This window comes from Apis mellifera, linkage group LG1, assembly GCF_003254395.2.
Source record: "Apis mellifera strain DH4 linkage group LG1, Amel_HAv3.1, whole genome shotgun sequence".
Lineage (NCBI taxonomy): Eukaryota > Metazoa > Arthropoda > Insecta > Hymenoptera > Apidae > Apis > Apis mellifera.
In genome coordinates this window covers 19451744-19474276 of record NC_037638.1, presented here as the reverse complement: position 1 = coordinate 19474276, position 22533 = coordinate 19451744, and the positions used below count along the sequence as shown (strand labels likewise).

General features: G+C 33.2%; 3 protein-coding genes and 1 long non-coding RNA gene across 11 annotated transcripts; 2 read left to right on the top strand and 2 right to left on the bottom strand.

Annotated features, from left to right (window-relative positions):
- Positions 1–1548: 1548 nt before the first annotated feature.
- LOC724950 (integrin beta-PS) lies at positions 1549–6553 on the bottom strand. 2 transcript variants are annotated; one of them, XM_016917950.2, is made up of 15 exons: positions 6250–6544; positions 5967–6174; positions 5652–5880; positions 5459–5561; positions 5221–5391; positions 5042–5140; positions 4791–4955; positions 4552–4710; positions 4315–4446; positions 3887–4186; positions 3282–3503; positions 3082–3198; positions 2812–3004; positions 2605–2747; positions 1549–2519 (listed from the first exon to the last, which is right to left on the bottom strand). In XM_016917950.2, exons 1-15 carry the CDS (start codon positions 6394–6396, stop codon positions 2445–2447), a joined length of 2463 nt encoding a protein of 820 aa, XP_016773439.2. In that variant the 5' UTR covers positions 6397–6544; the 3' UTR covers positions 1549–2444. The 2 variants fall into 2 exon arrangements, 1 of the variants encoding a protein (XP_016773439.2); XR_001706478.2 differs by lacking the exons at positions 1549–2519; positions 2605–2747 and having other exon boundaries at positions 3082–3209; positions 6250–6553.
- A 492-nt stretch (positions 6554–7045) lies between these two features.
- Positions 7046–9737, top strand: LOC102656224. Its single transcript, XM_016917991.2, has 3 exons — positions 7046–7084; positions 8492–8569; positions 8720–9737. Exons 1-3 carry the CDS (start codon positions 7061–7063, stop codon positions 8861–8863), a joined length of 246 nt encoding a protein of 81 aa, XP_016773480.1. The 5' UTR covers positions 7046–7060; the 3' UTR covers positions 8864–9737.
- On the bottom strand, positions 9038–22163 carry LOC412601 (mothers against decapentaplegic homolog 3). 5 transcript variants are annotated; one of them, XM_396056.7, is made up of 7 exons: positions 21748–22160; positions 15905–16113; positions 15368–15591; positions 15062–15285; positions 14631–14944; positions 14270–14539; positions 9038–11224 (listed from the first exon to the last, which is right to left on the bottom strand). In XM_396056.7, exons 1-6 carry the CDS (start codon positions 21945–21947, stop codon positions 14271–14273), a joined length of 1440 nt encoding a protein of 479 aa, XP_396056.5. In that variant the 5' UTR covers positions 21948–22160; the 3' UTR covers positions 9038–11224; position 14270. The 5 variants fall into 5 exon arrangements, 4 of the variants coding, with proteins under 4 accessions (XP_396056.5, XP_006571224.2, XP_026301891.1 ...); XR_003306504.1 differs by having other exon boundaries at positions 9070–11224; positions 13821–14539; XM_006571161.3 differs by lacking the exon at positions 9038–11224 and adding an exon at positions 20652–20797 and having other exon boundaries at positions 13804–14539; positions 21748–22163.
- On the top strand, positions 16376–20645 carry LOC102656575. Of its 3 annotated transcripts, none has more exons than XR_003306506.1 (4): positions 16376–16517; positions 16758–17373; positions 17437–17960; positions 18175–20645. It is a non-coding gene; the product is annotated as an uncharacterized LOC102656575 (long non-coding RNA). The 3 variants fall into 3 exon arrangements; XR_412141.3 differs by having other exon boundaries at positions 16758–17676; positions 17757–17960; XR_003306505.1 differs by having other exon boundaries at positions 16758–17960.
- Positions 22164–22533: the final 370 nt, after the last annotated feature.

Below are 22533 nucleotides of genomic sequence, written 5' to 3'. Positions count from 1 at the left end.
TATATCGAACGTTTACTGTGCGCGTCGGCGGTGCGAACGTGCTCCTCCTATCCTAAAGGAACCCCGGTAATATTAGCGGGTTGGCACCCCTGCGGCTTGATTTACGGGCGCGCACTAACGAGCCTCGGCCTGCGTCAAACGCGAAGAGGTGGTGCAGCTCCGTTCACCAACTCTCGATCGTCCAACAGCGCTGACTGCACGATGCACCACGATCGGCAGTATCGCCTAAATTTATTCCATGCCCATCAACCGTCCAACTATCTAAGTACGATGCGAACAGTCGATTCTTCGATGTATCATAAACAACGTTCTATTCGCGAAAAAAAAAAAATAACGTAGCGAGAAAGATCTCGTATCTCTCACTCGAACGCAAAGATGAACCTGTCACTCACGTTTTATCCTTTATTTAGAATCTCTTCGAAATTATATTTCGAAATGTAATTGCTATTCATTCGTGTATCGACGCTCTCCAATGCCCGCAGAAATCGGAATGATCGGAATGAATGCATCGAGAAGAAATGAAAATCAATCAAAAGGTTGAATCCGACAATATGCCAAATGACTTGAAAGCTCGGAACAGGCCGACATTGCCGGCCCCCGAGGGCTGATTGGGTCGTATTTGGCTGTAATTAAGGCACCGGCGGCGGCCATTAGCAACCGTGAAAACGAACAACATTGTTCCGCGGGCGAAATGTGAACGATGCCATTCAACGCGAACTGATACTATAAGCAAACTTTAAAATGATGAACTGAAATCTTTATATGGAACTAAGATGTAAATAAGACGGGAAATGCACTTATTTATTCGTATACTTTTAAAAATTTAATCGCGATATATGCCTAACCTCCAATTCACGATTATTGTTACGAGTACACTGGCCTTTGTCATGGTACAACTAACTCCATCTTAAAATTCCATAGAGTCAAGAACTATGGTAGACGTGAAAAGTAATCGTTAGTTCGTAAGAGATACACGTGAGGCCGTGGCTGACAGATCAGAACGAATACGACAACAATACTGTTCGACTCGCATAATTGGCGCCATGGGCACCCGGTGGGAGCATCTCACGGCAGAGCGAGGTGAGACGCCGATACAGGATGAAGAGATTTACAATGTTCCCGGCCGTAAAATAATCAATAAAATCTGTACAATGTAAAGAAACAGACGTGCGGCAATGATTTAGTATGCGGAGCGCCGGCTCTGCTATTCTCTCCTTCCTTCGACTGTTTTTCTGTGCTAGACTTAAGGCCTGGATTACGCGGACAAATTCTATTTATTTTATGAAATTACCTTAATTTGTTTCAGAATTTTGAGAGAAATGATATTTTTATTGTTTCCAATATTCCGAAATTAAGCGTTTTTATCAAGTCACGAAAAGGAATATTGGCGATTGATAATTAGCATTCGAGATCACGTCATTTTTTGAAAAATACAATTCAATTGTTATAAATATAATTGTATTGTGAAATCAAATGTTTTAATATGAAAAAAATGTTAAAAATATAAACAAAAAAAAGGGCAGAAAAAATTATTAAAAAATTGCTCAATGCTCGCACGAATGACAACTATTTAACTTTTTATTCACTTGCAATTGCCAATCGTCACGAATGACAACGCGTAATATCGAAACAAAAAGTCATCGAAAATTTTGTGGCATTTCTTGACACACCTTTATCTTTATAAAACAAGCACCGCTGTAATGAAGACCGAGGATATAATTAGGGTCGAGTAATCAAGTCGTATGGGCGGATTCAATGTGGGTAGAGCTTTAGGTTTCTGGTGGGAAATACACCGAGTCGCCGCAGGGTTTTGCAGCAGGAGCCGACTATGGTGACGAATTTACGAGCTCCTTACAAGGCTGCCTTCTTCGAGCATAGCCAGCAATAAAGTACGAGGCCAAAGGATATTCGAAACAATCGTCCGAAAGGCCAGGACCTATCTCCACGCAAAATCCTCGGATCGAATTTAAAATTGATTTATGAACGATCATTTATCGATTTTTGTGTTGCCAATTTTATTCTAATCGCATTTATTTCACTTCCTGACTGCACTTAGCTCGCGAAATATTATATTTTACGCGCGCAAATTAATTGTCACCAACGAGTTCAACAAAGTCGGACATAAGTATCGCAAAATAGAGGATTGATAAAACTTGGAAGAATTTTACGGAGAAAATGGAAAGGTAATGAATAATATTTTCACTTACAAGATAGGAATGCAGGAATAAAAGTAGACAGAGGTTGTTTTCCAAGAAGATTGAAAGGATAAATGTTTTATCTCTTCGACTAGAAACTGGTCTTCTCACAAAGCAATTAACCAACATGGCGTCGTCACTCTCGATTTGAATATGGTGGCGCTACCTATCGGAGCGTCATTTAATAAAATAGGCTTCTTTCCATGGAAATATTTCGCGCGCTAACTATTCGTTTTATGAAAATAAATTTTATCTGATCGTATTCGTGTTGAATGTCGGATTCTTGAACGTAGATGTAGCTTCCTTATAAAGCGGGTTATCCCTCTAAATTAACAAATGTTGCATAATTAGAATAATAATATCTATATTTATAGATTTAAAATAAAAAAAGGAAAAATACGTTGTTTACCCTATTCCATTTATTAGCCAAAATTCGTTCACGTTCGAATTTTTTAAATTCGCGATTATCGCGAATCATTGTTAATATCTTCCAAGTAAGAAGAATCGCAAAACCGATAATTACAGTACTAATTATTAATCCCACAGCAACACCTACAATAAATAATTCACTCGATATGATACGTAATGATCATTGATTTATTACGATTACACTTACCAAGAACGTTAATAGGTACAGGACATGACTTCTCTCTCTCAGCTAGGATTTTGAATATCTTAATATCCCCTCCAGTACCGTCTCTGTAATATTCGTATTTGAACACAAACGTGCATCCAGCATCCCCAGGAGTTCGACAAATACGAGTTTTGTTTTCTTGATCTTTTTCCGAATTTTCTACGATCTTGTCCACCTGTTCGATTGAAAATTGCATAAAGAAAAATTACTAACTAATTATGGAGAATAGATTCTAGAGAAGATTGAACTCACGATATCTATTTGATGCATGCATTCGTCGCATTTTTCACTTCTAGCAAGAGGACCGGATTTGTGCACCACACATTCGACGCAATTCTTCAATTGCTCGCATCGTTGATCAGGACATACCTAAAAAACAACTTTTACCTCTTTAATAAATACCTAAGTATATGTACATTCGTATATCGTATATCAAACGGAAAAAGACTTACGGGACACTCTTCGCAATACCGGCCGGAATATCGAATATTGTCTTTTTCATGACAATAACAGCTACCGCAAATGCAGTCACCACGTCCGCTACAAATCTCCATAGTTTCGCTGTTGCTCGAGATGCATGTGCTATTCGTTTCTTTGCAATCGCACATCTCGCCACCCCATCCTGGGAAGCAATTGCAAGTACCACATTCACACTTCCCTCGCCCGCCGCAAACCTTAAACGCACAACAACAACGTCAGATGAAATAATACACGTAAACACGCGTAATTTATCTATCGCCTCTTTCTAAAGGTGCAGGTTTCCTTAAAAGGGAAATTACTCGAGCAATCTCGCCGTACGAATAAACGATTCCGAAGTAAGTTTACGATGCACGAACCGTACGTTTCTGTCCGTAACCGATGACAAGAGGTAAATACCAATTTTACCTGTGTTCTTTGATTACTCTGTTCTGCGTTATAGTGGAATCGTTTAACTATCATTCTTCTCGTACTTTAAAATATATATTTCGATAACTATTCGCGATCGAGTATACAATCCACGTCGTAGAAAAAGCATCTTTTTCTTCCTGAAATGTAATCGAGGCAAATATTCACTTACTAATCCCTCTTTGCGTTTGCAAGAGAAATTATCGCATTCGCAATATTTCCCGTAGAAAACTTCTTGCGGATTGGGACGTTTCACGCACTCGCATACACCGCACTTGCAAACTCCATGATCGCTACAAATTTCAGTGGTCTCGTTGTCAGCCCTGCAATCAGACATGGCGGCTGCACTCTCCGCTCTGGCGTCGTTTCCTTCGCATTCGCACTGCTTCCCATAAAAGCCATCATCGCAGGAGCATATACCGCAAACCAAAGTACCGTTTCCTCTGCAATTTTCCGAAGCTGGCGTGTATCCCTACATTTTCGTTCGAAACGTGTGAAAAAGAGAAACGTTTAAAGTTAGGTTATGTACGCATAAACGACGTGTAAACGTAAACGTATTTTAATGAGTTCGCGTTCGCGTTCAATTATAATCGCGTTTACCGGATGTCCTGGTCTTTCGCAAGGACAATCGCATGCAATGCTCAGATTGATCGTCAGACTTTCGTTTATACCTCTCGGTTTAATATGCATACTTGTCTGCCATTCGTTGGAATCCTTTGGACATTCGATCGCCTGCAATCGAGAAAAAAATTAATTATAATTCTCAAATATACAAAAAACGATACGATTCGTGCAACGCGACGTTCGATGAATTTGCCGATGATTTATGCAAATTACCTGTAACGTTACTTCAAATTCCACGATATTCCCCACTCGTAATCCTCCGCATTCTTGTCGTTCTTTCAATTCACCATTTTTATCCAAACATCGTGAGAAATATTTCACATCGATCATTTTTGGCGCATCGTCCGTCATTATTATAGTGTTGACCAGTTTCTGAACAAATTGTTAACATTTCGTTTATATATGTGTACGTGTATAATAATATTCGGAAGTGAATGATTCAAGTGAAATACCTCGTATTCTCCGCTGACTAGAGCAACTACGTTTCTAGAATTCCGTTCTATCGTTCCGATAGAAGAGCCTCTGATACTTCTACTCAATAATTGATACGTCTCGTTTCGATTGCTAGTGACCGCAAATATGATGTTCATGTTGTTCTCGCGAGCTACTTTGTTGATCTTAATCGGACAGTGAAAATGTGATATTGTGTGATGTGTTAATTTAATATATTCAATTCTTGGGAAAGAAAGAATTATTTGCATACCTGAAATATAGATGGATAATCTTGAAGAAGCGAATACGTGTAGAATCCTTCTGAATCCAAATGGCAGAGACAATCATTGGGTTCGATGATTCCTGCAAGCTGAAACGCAATCGTGTCTTTTTTTCAAAGAAAAGAGGAAATTAGATTAAAACGATCTTTGTGCAATTACGTTTACATACTCTGCCATCTCCAGCGATGTGAAAATTAGCGTCTGTTGAGAAAACGATAAAATGCCGAGCATTCTGCCGCCAGCCAATTTCCTTGGTGCAAACCATCGCTTGCATCATCGCGTCAAGTCCACCCTCGGGTGAATCCAAGTTACCAGACACCGGAGCTTCTTGTACGCGCGTCTGAAAATTAATTAATCAGCGTCGAGAGATTAATTATTACGCAAAAAAAAAAAAAAGGCAGAATTACTTTAAAAAGAGCAATGTTTTCGGTAAGAGGCATCTGATTCTTGTATCCGTATGGTGGTGCGCATGGTTTCTTAGTTTTATCCAAGTTGCACGGTGATTTCAATCTGAAAGGAAAGGAAAATGAATCATGATGGATCATAAAATCGTAACTAATCGATATTGATGGAACGTGAACGTGTTAAACTTCAAGATACTTGTCCGGTTGCGTACTGGTCATAGGTAGTACAACTTTATCCACGAAACTGCCAAATCCTAGGCGAAAATTTGAGGTCAAGTTTCGCATAGCTTCGGCCAATTGAAATCCCAATTCTGATAATTGATCCCTGTAATCTTCCATGGACTTTGATAGATCCATCAGATAATACAAATCAACCGGATAATCCTCTGCTTGACTGTATTTTAAAGTCAATCGATATTCCTCGCCTATATAAATAAATAGTCAAATAGAATTATATTATTTCACCAAAGAGATATAAATTTTATTTAATTTATTTCTCAATTATACTTCCCTCGCCTGAGTCTCAAATCAATTTTTTGAGGTTGAATTTGAACAGGATCCGTGCCTTTCGTTAAGGACAGTGGACGATTTTCGAGAATCAACATCTTATTCGTCTCAATTATCACGTCCGACGTTCGACACCAATGATCACCTTCGTTTGAAAATTTTTCTCTGGTGACGCAACGAATCAGTGGATTGTTCACGCTTTGATTAGAGACCTAAAAAAAAAAACAAATTTATTATTATTTTTTATATAACAAAGTGAAATACTTTTCATGAACAATAATTATAACCGGAGTAGAACACCAAACACATCGCGGGGTTTGCAAGCAATTTTTGCAAGATTGTTGAGATGCACAAAGGATTTCTGAATCTTTATATTCGCAAAATATAAATGAAGAAAGTTGTACACAAAAAAAAAGTATCGTCCAGCCCGGCATTGTTTTAAATATTAATTTAATTTTTTAGTTTTAAACAAAGCAAGAAATGTGGCTGGCCACTTTAAAGGATATAGTGGTATTCCACGGAAATATACCACAGATAAAAAGAGTGTGCGTCATTAGGTAACTATTTTCTCTGACGATTATATTTTAATCAGAAAGCGAACGTTAAACAAAGAAATTAAAGCATCGGAATTTATTATAAGTTAATACAATATTTAGATGGACATTTTAATAAATTATTACGCGCACATTATAAAAATATTATTATGATAATGTTTAAATATTTAATTTATTAAGTTAAAATATGATATAGAGCGACATCTCTTAGCTAGTAAAAAAAGTTTTATCTATGTACCACGTATGGTAAGTACGGACAACTTCTATACCATGTTCTGGTAATGCAGGTATTTCCAGATATAAGATGAAGTATATGGTAGGAAGTATATTCAAACGTTGAAAGATGGCGTAACAGGAATGAATCAATATGTAAAAATTAGAAATATAAAATCGACAGTGGTGAGGAAACAACTTGAGACGAAGGATTGTGTACCTTCGGTGATCGTCTCTTTCATCGGCAAGTTTTGCTCACGACGGTATGTGTCTTAATGCGGAAAGTAATTTTATTTTAAATTAATTATAATTTTAAAATTTTTCTTTCATTATGCATAGGAGTATTATTGATTACGTAAGAGGACAGTCAAGAAAATTATTTTATTTATTTCATTAATTTTTAGCTAACACAACTAATGGACTTCATCCGTTAAAAGTTTGATTAACAAAATATTGTATCAAGTTTTTAAAATTAATCAAAGAAGTTAATTAAAAGGATGTCAGAATAAAAAATTTATTAGTCTATGTCTATCTTAATAATGTTCTAGTGTGTTCTTAGTGTGAATTTTGTAGGTTAATCATATCGCGTGTAGTAGTATTTCCCTGCTAATACGGAAATAATTAATTAAATTTATTTTATTTGAACTTTGTTCGAATAAAAATTAAATTTCAACAATAAATTTATAGTATAAGATATATTTCTTTATTTCATATATTATATCGGCGTATATAAAAACATGTACAAATAGAATGATAAATGTGCCGCAAACATGGTTTTAAAGAAAAACTATATTATGGCTGATAATATTCGAACTAGTGATATATCATTCGTAAATTTAAATATTTTTCTTATACTATAAAATTTTTATTCTTTGGACTTTTTTAACAGAAATTTATAAAACTAATTTATAAAACTAAAACTAAAAATAAAAATGTAACAATAAAATCGAGTTATATTTTAAATAATTTAATCTTTTTTTATTTTACGTGACAAATAAATAATATTAAATCGGAAAAAAATATATTTTATTATATTATCTATCAATGGCTGAAAATATCCTATATGATTACATAAAGATACTAAAATATAGAATAACATTTTATAATTTTAAACGGCGTGTCAAGCCTAGTTAATCTAACGATGTGTGTTAAATTGTTTGATGTAATATGCTAACTTTACTTACAAAATGATTTTTGTTTATACATGTAATAGTCACTGCGTTAATGATGTGCGACATCAGTCGCACTTTTTGGTAACCTCAATGAAATGTCATTGCAAATCAAATAAGAGCAAAAACAAACGGATTCACGTAAATCTTTATATTAAGAAGATTACAATATTTCATATTATCTTTTAATTCACATTAATTTTTGAATTAAACAAGGGTATGCATTCGTCATTTTATATCACCATCAATTTTTATGTCATTTATTATGTCATTATTTTTCATGTATTTTTAATGAAAAAAATTAAAATAAATTAATGTGAAATATAATGTGAAAATAATTAATAGTGAAAAAAAATTTTAAAATAATAAAATACAATTTTATAAACAAGACACTAATGTTAACATTTTTTAAGAAAATTTAAATATTAATATATAGATATATCGTTTAGAACAAATGTACTATGCAAATTTTTTTAAGATAATCATCGTTTTTGGACGTAATCCAATTTTACACGTTCTTCATTTGTGAATTCAATATCCGTCTCTTATATAACAAATATATATCTGATTAATATAATCTATATATTTTTTAGAATACGAAGCAAAGCCTTGGTGTAGAGATGTATCTGACTCCTGCCACTCTTTATGCTCTCAGATTATCATTGCAACAGGTAAAAAAACATATTTAATTATTAGAAAAAAAATAAGCATTATGTAATAAAAGATGCTGTGATATTTTCTCAAGTCAGAAATATTATAATTTAATACGTTTGAATTTTAATCTTATATGAAAAAAATTTAATATATTTTTTTTATCACAGGGAACCGTTTCGTCTGTATTTCGTAGGAATATGGTCGAACGTAATATGACCAAATCGGCGTATATCCTTGCGACTGTTGGCCTGTCTATGAGTATATTTTCTGTGAGAAAAATGTTAACCTCTAAACACGGACGTCATTTGTAACAAGTTTATTAAAATCAGCAGCAACAAATACAGTTCTAAAAAGAAAAGAAACGAAAAGAAAATAGATAAAAAAGAAAGAAGAAAAAAATAGGATTCATCATATGTGAATCAATTATTATTGGCAAAGGAAATTTTTCATCGAATTTTAGCATCTTATTCACGCCGAAATGTATACTTATTTTTTATCGGAAATCAGTTGTCTTGTATTATTGAACTAATCTTTTATAATCGATCTATTATCGCCTCCAAAATATTGAACATTTCCTAATGTAGCGTATTAATTATAGTAAACTCATATGCGATTTCGCATTTTAATACGTACTTCAAAGCTTTAAAAAAAGAGTTAAAGTACTAGAAAATAGAAAAAAATTGTATTAAGCGTGCAATAATATAATTTCGCTTAAGCGATAAATCGGCAATTGTTTTATATTTTGAAGCTTTTTATTTACATGATCAATGTTCTTGTATTTCGCATATTTCACAAAAAAATATATATATACACACATATATATATATATATATATATATTTTTGGACGATAATTTATAAGAATTCGATTTAAAAATGTTATTTTCTGAAATGGAAAACCAATTTTTTGTCAAAAGAATCTTACTGCAATTGTTGCTGTTATTAAGTCACCATAATACTAATAATCAAGTTATATAAGCGCAACATTGTGCACGTGTATAGATTGTATTCATTATATCGTAGTCAAATGATACAAAATTTTTGCTACACAAAGTTGAGTCTTTATTAGAAAATTTATTTTTTTTTTTATCTCCTAATCCCATTAATATTATGTTCCTATAATTATATAGTAAAATTTGTGATATTTGTAGACATGTAAAGATATTGAATGAAATTATTGAAACACATATTTGTGGATACATTAAATTTGTTTAGCATTGTCAGGAATAGTTTTTCCATAATTATGAAATAATAAAAAGCGACAAAATCATGTTTATTAGACTTATAACGTATATATTTATTTATAATTATTTTACAGTCTCACACTCTATATTTCTTGACGCAATCTCATTCATACGTTCCTACGTTCGTTCTTCCAACTTTTTTACTTTTAACTCGTATTCTCAAAAATCTCATCCACACCAGGGAAACATCGACCGATTTTAATCGTCGTCAAATACATATATATCGTACGTAAAAGAATTTCACGCCGTTTTAATACGTAAAAAAATATTTGTTTCGTAGAAATTATTGTTTAGTCGATCCTTCCCTTTGTGTGCATGCAGCTATTAGCACACAAAATATATAAGTAGCTATAGAATTAAAAATACATAATCGTCGGACCGCTCGATTTTTCGGCAGGTCAAGACATTAAACATACAAAATGAAAAAACATAACAATATAGTACGATTATAACAATAATAACAATTATGAATTTTCCAAGAAAGAAAGCACGACAGCGTTGATAATTTAATAATTCGTGCACGATTGAATCACAACTACTGTAAACTAATCGACTCGACATTCTTGTATTTACAGAAAAAACTTTGGCAATTGCTACACTTAATATACTTTGGCGAATTAAAAACGCGTTTCTTAATGGTCTGTCTCTTCTTTCACCTTATAGACATATTTTGATCTTATTGCTAACATAAAATGAACGAGTAGGAATCCGAGGACAACGAAGAAAAAATGAGGACGAGTTCTTCGATTCCCCTAGTTACATTTCCTTAATTAATACGCTAATGGCAGTCTGGCAGAGAGGCAAGTGGTTGTTGAATATCATATCAATGATTAGAAATTTTTATTTTTTCTTATGCGAGACAGTACCAATTACTATGAATTCTGAGAGGTATGAATCTTATTATATCTCGGTAATTAACACCTATTTTCTTTTCCACCTCTTTCTTACTACTATTCGATTACTCGAGCTGCCCGACGATATTGTGTTCGACTTTCACGAAGTGAATTTTGAGTATTTAATACTCGGTTCTTCGTATTTTAAAATTTTAAAAATTAATTTTAAATAATTTTTTTCTGATCGATATTATCATTCTTTCCTCATGAATTAAGCATTAGATAAGTGATTGCTGATTAAAAATAAAAAAAAAAATATCCTCGTAAAAGACGAACATATTCGTGCCATTAGGCTATGTAATAAAAAACACTATCTAAGAATCAATATAATATGATTTGAAATCTTGCGTCTTTTAGACTATTTTTTCCATAGCTACTGCCCAAGCTTGTCCTCTCTTCGATATTCTTCTAGAATTGGAGTGCAACATACAGTTGGAACATTATTCGTTTCGTCAAAAATTTGTAATTGGTAAGTTCACGAATCATCGTTGTCACTGTCATGTCTCTTGATCTTACACGATGTAAAAAAAGGTAAGTCTGTAAACAGTAAAGAGAGAAAAAAAAATTAGAATAGATAGAATAATAATGAAATTATCAGCTGCACAATACGAACAAAAAACGTTGAACGAATCATGATAAATTTTGCCTATATAAATAGATAAATCACTCATCTTTACAATATAAATAGTTAAATAGTTAATTTTTTTTTTTCATTAAAACGATTAAGATATTATTAAAAAAATAAATTTCGCATTTACAATTATTCACGACGAAGTTTGCCTTACTTAAATATATATTAATTAAAACATTCGCTTTTTTTTTTTTTACTTGATATAATTTATACAGATTTATTTATAAATTAATAAATTAATTAAAATATTATTCGCTATTTAAAAGTTTAATTAAAACCAACATAAAATAATCGAGATTGAGGCAAAAAATTGTAGAGAGAACCAATTTTTCATAACGTTTCACGTTCTTGATAAAATTGAATTTCGCATTTTATGCGTACAATTGGCCCCCATCACATATCGTAAAGACTCCATAGAAGTCATGCATATATTATCTTATTAATTAAAAAAAAAAAAAAAAGAAAAGAACAAAAAAGGAAAAAACAACTGAATCTATGCAATGATGCAAGAATGTTCATCAATACATTGATATAAATATATTTTTTTGCAATATGATAAAAATACGTAACTTCATTATCTCACTTTGTTCATATATTCTACGTGAAAGACGTTAAAATTTCTAAAAAAATGATTCTTTTGTCTTGGTTTTAATTTCAAATATAAAATATTTTATAAAATCTGCAATAAAATAGAAACTTTTAATTACACTTGACTCTGAAACAATTTGTAAATAAATTTAAAATAGTATACAAACAATATATTTCGATATATCTAAAAGTATCTCACATTCAAGGCCAGACTATTATTTTTCCGTATTCTATCTTCGTGATAAAATTTTTTTTGCGTTAACAAATTTTTAATTCATCATATTTTTTCGTATCGTTTGAAAACTGTATGCGCTTATTATGTATTCATAATTTTCGTATAAAATCTTTAAAAATGCATTATTTATATCTTTTTCTAGTTTTTTTTTTTTTCGAAACTTATATCGGAACATACATATATGTATATATGTATATAATCGAAATGATTACGATTTTCTTGGTAAAAAAAAACATTGTTTATAATTCTATACAACGAACTAAACAATTTTCCAATAATTTATCAACCAACAAGTGCTTTGTTATACCGAACATCAACACCTAAATGTGTATTTTAACAATTTAAGCGCCACGTAGCATAACAGCGTTGCTCGTAATCTACATCGAAAAATGCCGCAGATGCTAGTTTTCTTCTATGCTGTAAGCATTTAATAAATACAAAAGTTTCGATAATAATTGTACATCATAAAACACAAATATCTTAGCGAACCCATAAGCTATAATGTGTTTAAACATTTTTCGATCAGATTGTTTGCAGTAACTCGTAGCACTCGAACGGTTAACACGTGCTATGCAGCGCATAAAGTTTTGGACAATCGATATTAGATATACGTACATAGTTTTCTCGCTTATTATGTATTGTATCAATTTTTTTTTTTTTTTCCATGCGATATCAAGTAAATAGAGATATTTTTGTCTGTCACAGACTTCTCGTGCGCTTAATGATTCCATCAATGTTAAGAAAGTATAGCGCTTATTCTTAATAAGAATATCGATTATCATATGAATATAAGACACCATAATACACAACAACATTTTTCAATTTCAATTCAAAAATGTTTGTTCAAACGTTGTTCGTACTATGTGCTGAATGATTTATCTCGAATGACTAACCATTCATTCAAAACCTCGAAATACAAGTAGAAACGTAATTATCCGTCCTGATGCGATCCATTGGGAGAATATTTGAATTTGAATATTCTGGTCCATTCGAAGATGTAGTAACGTTAACAAACCGTGTAAATAGTTACGTACGTATTTGAACACTGTAATCTTTCCTTATCATTATTATATAAAAGAAATAGACTTCATAGATGTATTTCTTTCTTTAACGTTTTATTCGTAGGAAAAACACTGACAATGACTCTGAATAGACCAGTTAGAAACTTTTCAACGGGTATACAAGTTTACCCATTTCTATATAGAAATTATTTTCAGTTGACTATAAATTGTGTAAATGTACATAATATGTATCATTTTGTAAGGTTTAACGTATACTGTACGATTGGAGTGCATTGCTTAACAAGCGATAAAAATATGTAAAGACTGAGTTTTTTTTCTTTTTTTTAATGTAATATACATACATATATATATATATATATATATATATATATATATACATATACATATACATATATATATATATATATGCACTTACATTTGTGATTATAAATATAAGCAAATATGTATATATGTATATACATATATTAGAATCGCGCTTGTTTTTCACTCTCTTAATTCGGTTAAAATCGGATTTGTGAACCCTGGATCGTAGCACTATATCCACACGAAGGTGCGATAAGTGATTCAACAATATCTACTTATTTTGTTATTTAGTATTCTTGATTCATAATGTTCCAGTTTAATGAAAAAAATGGTTTTCTGTATAGGTGATGATACCTGTGTGAATGTTATTTTGAACCGGTCTTGTCTGCACTCTTTTGCCCACACATCGTCCTTTCCTTATCTTCGTAGGAAACATCGATGAACCGTCGCGATTTGAGCACTTGAACATTCCTACAAGCTAATCAATCGCCAGTTTTATATATCCATTCGTCCGATCGAATGCTTTCCTGGCACTTTGAACGCGAAAACTCGATTTCGTATCCCGTACACTTTTCAAGGTAGGATATACACATATACACGCTTCGTGAAAACAACAGTAATCGTATTTCTTTTTTTCTTTTTTTTTTTTCTTGCACTGTTCATCACTGTGGTCGGTGGTTGGAAAATATTCAGATAAAACAATGAATCCGCGGTAAGAAAAAACCAATTGACACAACGACGATGACGACAATGACAGCACGCAAATCGTCCCTGTTTTCCATCAATGAGAAAAGCGATACAACCTTATGACATCGAGGAACAGGGTAAACGCGGCGATCCCATCTGCGTGAGTACTCTATCGAGCCACTGTAATGGACCATTTAAATGCAACTCGATCCAACAAGGAGTCGACGTGACGGTTTGCCGACGGTATGCCGCTCCCCAACCTTTTACAAAACTCATTCTGATCGTACACATTCGAGTCAATTGATACACAGCTTCGAATCCTTGTGAAACTGATTGCGATAACAGTGCCGCAAATTCTTGATTGTTGAATATCTTCAAATTGCAACCTGTAGTAAAGGAGAATAAAGCATCTTGTAAAGAGTATGCTTCGATTTCTCTCAATTAAAGAACATTTAACGTTGAATTATGTATCCTTACCGGGTGGTATTTTACAAACGGTGGCTGGATGCCAACCGTAACGTTGATTACAATTAGGACTTTGCACAAAAATGCTCGAATCGGATAAACATTCGGCAAATACTTCACCACCGATATAATATAATCTAGCTCCTTTCCCGATATGTCGTCTCGTCTGCTCGACCACGGTATTTCGGTTTACGTTCGATAGTAAACCCAAACAGAAACGTTCAGAATTACTGGGATCAGTGAATCCGTCCACCGTTATGCTCGGCTGCGATGCATGAAAAGTCTCGCCTACTCTCGTATTTAGTTCATAGTAACTTATTGAACACCTAAGGGGAAAAGAGAAGAAAGGTAAATACATAAAATAAAAAAAGAAATTGCTCCAATTAATGGTGCAATGAAACTGAACAAACTTATTTGGCACGAGTAAATAATAATTCTCTCACCAAAATGCTGGTTCACAGTACATCACTGGTTGTGCATCTACAGGACTGGGAGACAAACGCGATAAGGACATATTATCGTTGTGATCCATGTTATCACCATCTTCACTTATATATCCCGGAGGAGGAGTATCAGCAGGTGGATCCATAGATCCAGGTGCCGGATGTGGTGAACCCTGAACACTTCCTAGACTACCAACACTAGCCGGACTTGTCGCCTGCATACTCTAAAGGGAAATAACAATTTTCAATCCAATATTTTTCTGGTGTTAAACATAAAGGAAACATATATATATTCGGATACCAAACCTGCATTCCTTGATATGGATTGTTCGGTGGCTGTTGTTGTTGTTGCTGTTGTTGCTGTTGCGGTGATTGTGGTATACTTTGTTGATTATGGTGCTGGTGATTTAAAGTCGCGTGGAAACTCGTGTTTTCTGGCACACTGACACTGAGCTCCTCGATGGAAGTGTTATAAAGGACGGACTCGTCCCCGGCTAAATTATGCCGAGGTACGAGAATAGCTGGCAAAACTGTAAAGTTTTACCAATAATAATCATACAATCTTCTATTTTAATTTTTGTAGAAACCGATTGATGATACTTGCATCGTCGTGAATGATGATTTTTAACGATGGATTTTTAATAAAATAAAAAACAATGATTGAATTAAAATCTTGAACCTGATTGAATATATGCAAATCAAGGATATATATTAAATTGACAAAAAAAAACAAGAGCTAAATTAAAAATGTGCGTTCTCTAAAAATTACGCAAGTAACACGTGTACATATATATAGAGGAAAAAACTCATATGCAAAGTCATTGAAATAAACAATCTATATACCTGGTGTTTGTATTCGTTGATAATGGTACGGGTTAATGCAGACTTCGTCTCGTTTCTGCGTAAACGCGTACTCGCAATGCTCGATTGCTCTTAGTTCGTGGTGCGATTGCAAATCTGGCCAACGCCAAAGTCGGCAATAGATCACGTGCGGCAAACCTTTGCCGCGCACTCCTTGGACACCGTTGTCTCCGACACCGCCTGGGCTAGGCCTTTCGTCCAAAAACAAAACAGGAGGAAACGATCGATCAACAAATCAATCTTATCTTATCTTTCTCTTAAACATTAAAAAACAGTTTTAATCGACGAACGGATTCGGCGAATTATCAACAACCGACGCTCTTATCCCCCACCATCTCTCTGATTAATAATTTTATGCGACGTGATCGCATCGCACGCGAAATTAAGAAAAGTAAGAAAATTTAAGAAGTTTAAAGAAAGAAAGTTGAAATCCTACATTGATAATTTGATTCGAAGAAACGAGAATTGCGAAACAATACTCCGCGTTTATTGACTGTACCGCAAAAGAGGGATAGGATTGCCGAAACATCAAAGTTCGGCGGCGAGTTGGGCGGGAGTGCTAGGCGCGAAACCAAGTCGTAAAACTCTCTTTAATGTAAGTATAGTATGTATATACGCTCCCAACCAACTTCCTTCTGCTTCCTTTGCCCTCTCTCCCTCTTCCTCGTTCGCTTTAAACTCCTGCATTCGCGTCTGCCGCGCCGGAAGCGGTGGCGCCTACTGACAAAAAGAAACTACCATATATTAGGTATAACATTTTTCTCTTGACAAGAGTTGAACTAACGAATTGACTCGTTTGATCGAAAATTCTAACGCGTTCTTCTTTCTTTTCCAGATCTCCGTTCTGGAAACTTTCTTGGAATCAAGTGACTCGAGCGAACCCGAGGGAGATTCGCCGGAAACGGAGCGACTGATTGCTGTCAAATGAAGGAAACGCGGGGTGAATGATCAAACGCGGAAGTGACAGTACAATTTTACCCTATATTGGCAATTTTACAATTCAGATGTAAATCTTCGAGAAGTTTACTATTAATTGCAAATAACACGAACCAACACAAACTTACTATATTTTATATATACATATATATTGTTTCCGTGTTACGATTCTTGAATTTTTTTTTTTTTTTTCGCTTCATCTCGCCGATTCTCCATTTCTCCCCTTCTATCCAATCTCTCTCTCACTCGCTTTCTCTGCCTATCTATCTGTTCATTATGTACAGTCTACATATACGTGTGACCCTCAATTGAAATCGCTCAACACTACTTTTCGTTACATAATAATTCAGAAACGCTCGCACGGAATTTATATGGTTGTTTCCTGCGCGATCTCGATCTCAATTTCAGACCTGAATTCGCGCGTGGAATATTATCGCTATGATCCACCATGCTTGTCGAAGTGAGCCACGATATCATAGGAGAAAGTGTATAGTTTTTCGAGAAGACATCGAACGGTAACATTGGAATAAAGTTTCGTATTTCGTCGCTGATGATCTCACCTCTCTTCATTTCGATAGAAAATAAACGGCGGCGCTCGAACGAGACGTAATAAATGTCCGAATCGATTTTTAAAATGAAAATGACCGTGGAACACGCATCTTCTGTACCGAAACTTTACGATTTTTTAACATGATTTACGTTACTCGGAAAATACAAACCATTCCATGTTCCACGAAGCAGATCACGTACGATCGAAAGTAGAAAAACGAAATCATCATTGGTGTCTTTTCAGGAAAAGACACGTTCTGTGTAAAATGGTGAGATTGTTCCATCTCTTTTATCCAATTGTTACATATCAACAATGAATACACTGACAACAATATCATGGATTTTTTAGCAATATCAAGTACCTCTAATGTTTCGATGATCCATCTGTACGATGCCCGTGTGCCGTTTATCGACCATTTTGAAAGATGTCCCGTATCGCATCCAATCGAGAGTCCTGTCGACACATCGATTCAACAATCGATCGATAACAAAAGCGACTAACTTCAGATTTCAGACTGGTCCTTCGATAATATTGGTGAATCGTCGACAAAAGGTAAGGGAAGCGATCGTTTTTAGAAAGTACATGGATAAACGCGGAAGAGAACAACAATGACGCGTAAATTAAACGGAAGAAGAGAGAGAAAGAGAGAGAGAGAGAGAGAGAGAGAGAGAGAGAAAAGGCGAAATCATGGCTAGACGAAATATTTCTATCTTCGGAAAAGAGAAGAACATAACGATCTACGATCTCGTTTCTTCTGCAATTTCAGTCATCTTGCTGACGCACCGTTGCCTACTCGAGGACAGAGAATCGCGTCACCGTGAAATTCTTTCCACGTATGCATCAAACGAGAGGCGCGACTTAATCGGGTTTAATCGTCGATTGCACGGACAACCAGACGGAATGCGCTCCCACGTTTTTTAAAAGGAAGAAAGGAAAGAAAACAGACGGTACGTGAGCTGTACTCGCTTATTCGCACTGACTGCGATATATGTATAGCGATCCTTCTCATCTCTCTTCCATTTACATATATGCACATATATTCATGTGAACATGGAAAGACAAATGAGAGAGAAAGAGAGACGAGGTGATTGATCATTTTTCTATCTCATATCATTTTAGCCAATTTTATCATCATACTATATCGAAATAAAAAGAAAATTTGCAACAGATGGATTCGAAAATGTGAAAGTATTTCGAAACATTGAATTTTGTTCACCGTGTAGGAACAAAGCAAACTTGTTAACGAATTATTCGATTGATAGACAAAATCCGAATATTATCGAGTGTTAACGCGACGAAGAGTGTTTTATTGTGAGTTATAAGAAATTTTTGATTATTGCATCAACGTTGATAACAAATTTCTCTTATAAATTAATTAAATAAAATCGTTTGATGCGAATCGTAATATCGAATACGAATCCTTTGTCACTTATCTTGAAACAACTTGTACAGTTGTATAAAAATAACAAGGTCATCAAAAAATGATCGCATCTCGCAAGTTCTATGAGTGCATTCAGAAAACATGATTCGACGAGAATTGACACGGTATTACGAACTTACGTAATTGCCCCTACTACAAGTCATGCTTTTCTCTTGACGAAAAAAATGCGTTGTTGCGAAATCTGTGTCATTCATTTTCTACATAAATATCCCTTGTTGTATCGATTGTGTTACGTAAACATTGATTAACCTAGGTATCATGGAGAAATATTCTCGATAAAGTGTACAATTCTGTAATCCAAATGGAACATTTTTATCAAATTCCACCGATCTGAACAAAATGGTACAATTCTGTTTCCTTTGGATTTAATATTTAAATGTACGAAAAAATTAACCTTTATATATAATACCAAATAAAATTCTTGTTCTCAAATAAATAAAAAACAAATAATAACGCACAAATATTTCAATTAACAAAACACAATTTATTCTTTGAATCTTTTTTTTTTCGTTTTTACATTTGTAGTGAATGATTATTCAAGGAAAAAATAAATAAATAAGTCATATTAGAGATAACGCGAAAATTCGTATTCAGAGAAAAAAGATAAAAAAAAAAATGTTATAGTACAAATCTATTGACTAATCTATCAATTTATCTCTCATAAATATCTATCTATTTTTACTAGATAGAGCAACAATGGGAAGAATAATTTCGTAGCATTACAACAATTCGATCGATGTATATGCGTGACAAACAAGAATGTAATTTCCTCGAGTAGCAATCATGAATTAGAAACGTATTCCCGTGTAAATCGTAGCACGAAATCAAACATTAGTTAATGATCAAGTATTTTCCAGGTATGATGATTATTTAATCGAAAAACGACATCGACGGTATATATAGAGTCAGATAACGGAATGAAATCGAATTTCCGGACGGTATCGCACGCGTACTATGCGATCTTGATCGATCGAAAAAAACTGCAAGAGAGAGAGAGATTCCCTAACGCAACGCCGAGAAATGGAAAACTTAATGCAAAGCGAAACGAAACGAAACGAACCGCGAAGCAAATACATTTCGTTCAAGTTACAAAAGGATCTGCCTTTCTCGATGATAGACTTTCCCTCTCTTCCTCGAATATCCTTGAACGCGCGACAACATGGCTAGGATTACTATTAATAAAATCGTTACGAGCTGCGCGCCGAGCTACAATCGATTTCGATATGCGATTTATTTCGCGCAGGCTGTTTCGAACGCGTATCCTGATTAGATTATCGATATTTATCCTATCATCGAGCATAACATTCAATGAATTAATAAACAGTATATATATAAAACATATGCGAAAAAGAATTATTACATCACAAGTATTATATTCTTATATTATCTCACATTATCAATTCTAATTATTATTAACACGTCATGTATTTATTCTCTAAATCCTATCGCGATATCATTTCTAACAACATTTTTTTAAAACATGTAGAATTATAAATATCGCGTATAATATATGTAAGTGATATATCCACTTGTTAAAAATACTATTGATGATAGGTCATGTAAATATACTGAGAATATATACGTGCTTCTAGTACACCGATTATTAAACGAAAAATAAAATGATTGTAGCCACAAAGAAAATACTCGTGTAAAAGGATAGATCCTATAGCAACGTGACTCACACGTGAGTTTCATTCACAGCACCCATTTCAATCGAAACAGATGTTGCATACGTTTATCACTGCTTATTTTAACCGGAAACGCAAAAAATAACAAAAAAAAAAAAAAAATTTTGTTTGTACCATTTTGCATATCGAAGATTGTTACGCATCGTTTGTCTACTCATTTGTTTGCGATCACATCTTCGTTAAGATTATTACATAACTACTAAGATAACGATGTACAACAATCGGCACGTACAACTATCATATTGTCTATTGCATTATACCTACAAAAAATAAACAAATAAATAACCATATGTCATAACATAAATAAAATATTGGATTTATTTTAATGTATATTAATTATTACAAAGTATTTCAGATAATGAACAGATCAATTATTTGAGATCGAAAAGAAACTCAAAATTCTTAATTCGATTGAAAAACATTTTTAAACTTTTATTTGAGACAAAAAACATTAGCATTAATTTTGCAAAAATATATGAAAATAGAATTATATACTCGCAGATAAGCATTTGCATGATTTTAGATCGATTAATGCTAATAATCTAATAAAAAAAAAATCAAGCTTAGAAAAATGATAAATATGAGAATTTCGGAAAGAAATATTATCAATTGATAATATAAGTCAAAATATAAAAATTTCTATATTACGTTTACTTTGAAAAAATACATATTGAATTTATGCCGAATTAATTGAAATCGATTATAAAATCATCTACAAATTTCAAGAATTTTAAAATTTACTTCTTTTCAATATTCAAAACTACATTGATTAATAATTACTCATCTCTATCGATCACAATTAAAATTATAATACTACAAATAAAACTTTTGTTATAATATAATTATGAAAAAGTATATCATAATTAATAAAATATCGTATTTGATTTTAAATATATAAGAAAATGAAAAATCAGTTTTCATTTACAGTTTTCAGCAGTAAAAAGAACTGTCAATGAATATGAAATGTGACATTATACATACAAATTCATGATACGTATATATGAACTGCAAAGCACACGCGATTTGCTTTCTATTTCTTCAAATTTCAATTTACATGATATAAATTAATGTAATGTTCAAAATCTTTACACTGACATTGTACGTATTATGAAATATACATGAAAATAAATAAATAATAATACAAAAAATATAAATTCCATCAATTGTAATATTTATGTACACACAAAAGAAGCATGTAAAATAAGCGTACCTCGGTATAGTAATGCACTTAGTGTTGCAACTTTGCGTAGTAATAGCCTTCTCGAGCTCGTCGAGGCCGGTGGACTTTTTTAACTTCTTTACAAGACTTTTAACAGCTTTTTCACTCCATTTGTCTTCTCCTTCTGCTTTTTTCCAACCCAACAATCGTTTAACGATAGGCGGGTTAAAGCTGGACAGCATCGAAGTCATGATTTAAGCTACGAGAATTACGCGCGACCTGCATCGGGCTGTTTCGACGTGTTACGACACGAACGAATTTTCACTCGCGATGTTAACTACGTAATCTAAATAGGCTTATTACGCTTAGCGTTTATCGTGAACTATTCAATCTTGAATGAATGCGAATTTCTCATACGGGCGGCGAAAACTTTGCCACAGCCGCCATATTGTTCTTTAAGTACATTCGATGAAAATCGGAAGCCTTCGGGCAATTTCGATGAAACCATTGAATACGCATACAATAGAATGCAACAACTTTAATTTAATTTTATCAAATTTTACATATTTATTTAAAGAAATTCATAAATTATTCTTATTTACAAATATTTTTTCATAATATGTAAATATTTAATGTAACTAAAAAAATTAGATATAATAATTTAATAATTATAATAAAACTAGTAGTAATGTTCATAAAAACTATAATAATGTTCATAATATGGAACCATTTTGTAGTCATATAATAAAAGTTGCATTCAATTCAAGCATCATATAGCAATTGGTTGTGCGTGTATATAGTTCTATATACTTAACCTAACAAAATAAGTCCAAACTA